The 6,000-nt window shown below is 34.4% G+C and overlaps 1 protein-coding gene across 1 annotated transcript in view; it reads left to right on the top strand.

The window, feature by feature from the left end:
• Positions 1-962: 962 nt before the first annotated feature.
• The window catches only part of LOC123712418 (homeobox protein Hox-D1-like), a 41,166-nt gene continuing 36,128 nt past the window's right edge, over positions 963-6,000 (top strand). The window contains exon 1 of the mRNA XM_045665499.1: positions 963-1,810. Within this exon, the coding sequence (XP_045521455.1) occupies positions 1,243-1,810 (568 nt within the window). The 5' untranslated portion in view covers positions 963-1,242. The remainder of the gene's footprint in view (positions 1,811-6,000) is intronic.

The raw sequence follows: 6,000 nt of genomic DNA, 5'->3' as shown, positions 1-6,000 counted from the left end.
ATCCGTATCACCTCGAAGTCCGTCGTGCCACAACTGAGCGTTTTCTTAGGCAGTTTTTGCCGCGCACCACCACTTTGTGGAACCAGCTGCTCACTAAAGTATTTCCGAACCAATTCGACTTTGGGTCCTTCGAGAAAAGAGCGTACCAATTCTTGAAAGGCCAGCAACGCACTTGCAAGCCTTCTGGCAATGTGAGTGTCCATGGGCCGCGGTATCGCTTCACATCAGGTGAGCCTCTTGCCCGTTTGCCTGCTATTACATTAAAAAAAAGATGGGCAGACGATATAAAGAGAATAGGAGGCACAACTTGGACAAGAATAGCTAACATCAGAAAATAATGGAAACAGCTGGAAGAGGCCTATGTGTCACAGGACACAGATTACCCAAAACGGGTCACGTGTTGTATTAGATTAAGTTTTATTTATGTATTAGAATTAAGTTTTTTTATGTCACTTAAACAAGTATTAGTGTATTGTACTGGGTGTCAGCAATAAAGGCTTAATAATAATAATAAGAAGTAAGCTACTCTAAGGAACATTGTTATACTAAGAAATCAATCACATCTGAATCAAACGTGGAAACATTCAATGAGAACCATTCAATAAGGTACCTACATAAATGATTCGTCACAGTTACAGACAATAAGAATACATAACATCTGCCACTGAACAAACCGCGAACATGGCAGCATTTCACACCTTCCATCGATTTACGTCCAACAAATAAATTGAACTATTTCCACTAACTGTCAGCTGGACCATTCACTACTGGGTAAATAAAAAGCACTCGCTCCCAGCCTCCCAGATTCGCAACTATTATCTTGCTTTAACCAATCCAAGATGGAGATGCCATACCCGGGAAGCCATTGGCCCGTATAATCCCCTCGAGTCCGCCCCTTCTTCAAACTCCGCCCATTTCATGCAAAAACATGCTAGTTATCCACAGTACGCGCCTGTCAACGTCACAAGTATAACGCAAAGAATGTTACAAGATACACCACAGCCGTGAAACGAGTCTCATAAAATTCACGTTTCTTATCCGCTTATCATAAGTTGCATCACTGGTTCATGCCATCCTTTTCTTTTACCAATTCACTACGTGTAAGAAGAAGACGGACGATTAATTTGTCGTGTGGTGGTGTTTCTTTCGCGTTCAGTGTTCGTTCCACCTGACGGGCAAGCGGACGGCCGGTTTAGTCCCGGTTAAGTTATGTGTGTAATGTAATTCACTCTCGATAACAAAATGATGACTATGGACATCGGGATGTACAATAACCAGAATGGGTACAACGCTGAGTACTATCAGCAGGGATCTTACCAGACCCCGTATGAGGGATATCACGAGGGCTACTACGAGCCAAGCACGCACTATTATGAACCTATTCTCCACGGACAGCCTGAAACAACCCCAGTTATAAGCACGGACACAGGACTGTGTTACACGAACTTGGATTATGGAGAATTGCCCCAATATCCAATCCAGCCGTTACCGCCGCACCCAGAGACATTTAAACATAGAGAAGATCAACGACAAGACGAAATGCTTCACGAACATAAATTAGACAATCATTATTTAGAGACAAAATATAACATGCACTTCGTGGATGACACAATGCAGTATAGTCATGGGTCACCACTGCCGTGTGGGGAGTTTGAGGTCCCATACGTCCCAAAGGAGGAGTTTGGGGGTATGAGGGAGTTCCCTCGAGAGGGAGACATTCAACACCACGTGGCTCACCAGACTCATCCGCAGCATGCTGTGCCTACGTATAAGTGGATGCAGGTCAAACGGAACGTCCCCAAGCCAGCAGGTAAGCTTCTTAAGATTTACCGAAGAATTGAAAGTAATTACTGAAAATAACATGTTATTTGAAGTCTCGTAAGCACCTTTACAGTTATGTTACATTAATTAATTAAAACTGTTCATCGTCAATTATTAAGTTTTAAGTACGCCTAGAATATAAGCAACTACATGTTTTATATAGCAAAATAAAGCAATAATTTCACTAATATATCAAACGCTAGGCATGACATAGTTCACAACGCACAGAGCTTAATCTGGATCCAGGATTTATATATTTGAAAAACAGACATTTATTAAGCGTTTTCGTTCGCTCTTGCTTCAATACGATATTACGGGACATTCCCGTAATAGTTTTTATCAATTTTATTCTAAAATTATTTGTATTCTGACAAACAGATATCAATTCTGATAACAAAAAGCATGCATATATTTTTAACGACTTACCTTTTCACATTTTATGTATAAAATAATATTTAAATAAATAAAACTAACGTTTTAATATCAGTAAGTTCAAATTTGACATATAATTAAAATACATAATAATTACTGTAATATCACTAGGGAATGCAATCCCGACTCGAGATCGTGAATTCGAGATCCCGCGGGAATAGAAATATCAATCCGGCGGGATCCCGAAATTTTCAGGATCTCGTATAGTTTAAAAAAAATAATTCACGTGACTGAATACGATAAAAACTGCATGTTTGTGATAGTGAGGTTAATTAAAATAAAATATTATTTGAAAGAAAACAAAAGCCTTTATCCTTTAATATTACGAACTAGACAACTAACAATTTTAATTACATGAACATAATCAAAACAAAGTAGGTATAGCTCAAGGAGATTAAAATTGGTGATTTTGAAAGTAACTTCTAAAAAAAGAGTATCTTCTAAAGTGTCTCAAGAGTGCCGGTGCCGGATTAGATGCCGGTTAGCAGATAACCGGCATCTAATTTCCATTGCAATGTACCCTATGTAAGGTGCAATGTCGCGTGAAGCGTCCCGAGCGGATGTGTGTAGAATCGCTGACCATTGCAGCCCAATCCCGTCAATCTCGAACTGGATCTCGTCATATTATGCTTCGGGATTGATCCCGAAAAATTCAACGGGATCCCGCCAGATCGAGATCCCGCGAGATCGGGATTGCATTCCCTAAACATCACACAATAGTGAAATATTTCGACACATTTAATATCCTGTTCAGATTCGATCCATTTAAGATTTATATTTCATTTGTAAATGCTAAGGGTAGGATTTTAATAACGAACTTATGAGCCCACTATGTCAAAATTAATAACGCTTTTAACATACGGAAGCCCTACTTAGCGGTAATTCTCCACTCTACCCCTTAATAGATTCTCGTTCGTTACTCACTTATTGTATATAACGACCGTGTTTAACTTAACTTTAACTAAATTAAAAATGAAATAGAATCCCGTAACAATACGGTATCGGAAAATCTTATACAGTATAAGATTATTTCTCATTACAAAAAAGGTATCTTAAGAAAAATATTAAATAATATCTAAAACTAGGTTATACAATGTATAATACATTAAGCAAGAAACAACACAACAAAAACTCCACAGTTATGTCACCTAACATTAGTTAAGTTACATATATATCTTTTAATTAATTACAAGCGTAAACAATTATTGCATACTTGTCAATTTCAACCGTTTCAAAAACCACATTCATAAATTGTAATATAACATTTCACGTTTCCGATAATGTCCAATAATATAAGCGTCACTCTTCAACTCTTTAAAAAGTCAAGTTAGTTTTTTGTCACAACAATTGTTTTAAACAATAAAAGCCAGTTGTTATCCAGCTTTAAACAAAGTATATCATTTAACATATATTTGAACATACAACAACCGCAACCGAACTTAATTCTTGTTAAATAAAATTACAATAGTCGCGACGGAGTGAGTCTTACAACTTTTATTAAAGGTCGTGCCTATTTGAGGATACAGGAGGTTTCAAACACCTTTCTAAGGGCTTCTATTTAAATTGGAGAACTATTCCGTATTTTAATTTTTGGCCCCTCAAGGGTTAAATAAATAACCCCTTATGAAAATTTAATACAAGACAATCAAGGCTGCACCAGTAATTAAAAGAATCGCTTAATTAAAGACCAATTAATATATGACAGGTAACATTTACTACTTGTTATTTCGTGACTTATTAACAATTCGTATAAATGCGTACAAGCGTTTTTTAATTAAACGGATATTATGACATCTAATTCATTATATTCTTGTTGCTACGAATGAGGTAACGTCAAAATATGAACAAATAGGTTAGGTAAACAAGTAAAAATAGACGTTTATTTTTTATACTCTAGCAATATAGCCTGAACTATAGAATGTTGCAAATAAATGATCTGTACTAAAAATTGAAGGCAAAGAATATATTGCCAGGAAACAGGGAAACTAAGTACGCTTGTAAGATCATGTACATTTGACCAAAGGCCTTATCTCAGAAATGGGATCATTATAGCTAGTAAATAAATAAAATTACTTACATACCTAAAGTCTGTAATAACTAGTAGTATATATATATATATATATATATAATATATATTATTCATTATTAATCTACAATTCCAAATATTATTGTAAAACTGTAATTAATTTAATATTTTTCCTATTATTATTAAGACTACTAGTTCAAAATTTAATTTTAAGATGTTAAAGAACATGTCAAGTTGCATAGATGATAGACTTTAATTAGACGTGTGTAAGTGTCAAAGAGATTTCGATAGAGACGTCTTTACCGTGACAGGAGGTGACATATCGCCATAGACAATCTAGTCTAGTTATTACAGACTTTAGGTATATATATATATATATATATATTACTTACATACCTATAGTTATATATATATATTGTAATTCAACTAAAATTACTACAAAGAGCAATGCAACTAAAAATTTTATCCAAACTTAATCGTTATTTAGTTTCGATTATAGGTATACTTATCCTAATATAGGTTTGTCATATTAAGTACTCATAAACTCTTAATAACCGAGTACGGCTGGATAAGGGAGGAAGTATATATCTGAACTACATATCTACCATACCAATGTCATGGTCCGTTACATTCTTTTATCAAATTATATTTCTGTCGCAAATTTAAATGCTTTCATATAGAAAACGAAATGCCGAAATAAAAAACAGTTGAATTATTTAACTCCTTGAAATAATTTAAACAAAAACTATTAATTCGTGACGGTATGTGAAATCTATCAAATTATTTTGTGTGTCAGAGGTTGTGACCCGACTCTGACGATCTGACATAAGTGTCTGACACCCCGTAGACACGCTTCACTGCTAACAGCCGACTGTCACTTTATCTTTTAAATTAATTTAAGTTTAAAAAAGAAATGTAAATGTTAGTACTAATAGAATAAAATAAAACACTCATTAAATGTTAGTTATTTTTGACATTAAACGGTTAACATATTGTAAATGGTCTTTCTCCGTAATAGTTCTCAAAAATGGTATTGTATAATGGCATGTAAGATATCGTTATATAAATCTGAGACAGGTATATATAAACTAACTTAACTAGCGTATAAATTTTGGTATATTTATTTAAACTTCGTTACATTATAATGAAAGTTTATATTATTATTATTCTAAATAAAATAAAAATAACATAATACAGCTAACATAAATTAACAAAAAACAATAACTAACCTTAAAATATAATAACTAAATTATGTATCTTATTAAAGGGAGTCCCTTTAGGCAAAGTACCGAAGATACTGGCAGCGTCCCGCCTTTGAATAGCTAAACTATTTTTTAGCTGTAGCTGCCAGCTCTTCGGTCTTCTGAGATATGGACTAACCTTTTTGCTATTCCCTTAAAAATCCTTATAGCGCTAGGACCCAACGAACCAAGGGTTTCGACACCGAATGGGACAAAATCATATTCGGAGCCTAGATCGAAAAAAATAAAAACATAATATATGTCAATCGATCTCGAACCTTAGTGAAGAAAAAAACTAAGAAGTGCCTAACAAAATCAACACAAATAAAACATACTTTAGACTTCAGATACCAATTGAGGCATTGCTGGATGCGGTGTCAAACTATTTCTATTTGATATTAAATAATTATAATGCATTTTCAAGACTTTGAAAAGGAGAATAGTGCTATATACTATTTTTTATAGGTTAACGTCTATGAT

Source organism: Pieris brassicae, chromosome 7 (assembly GCF_905147105.1).
Source record: "Pieris brassicae chromosome 7, ilPieBrab1.1, whole genome shotgun sequence".
Classification (NCBI taxonomy): domain Eukaryota; kingdom Metazoa; phylum Arthropoda; class Insecta; order Lepidoptera; family Pieridae; genus Pieris; species Pieris brassicae.
This window is presented reverse-complemented; position numbering and strand designations above follow the sequence as displayed.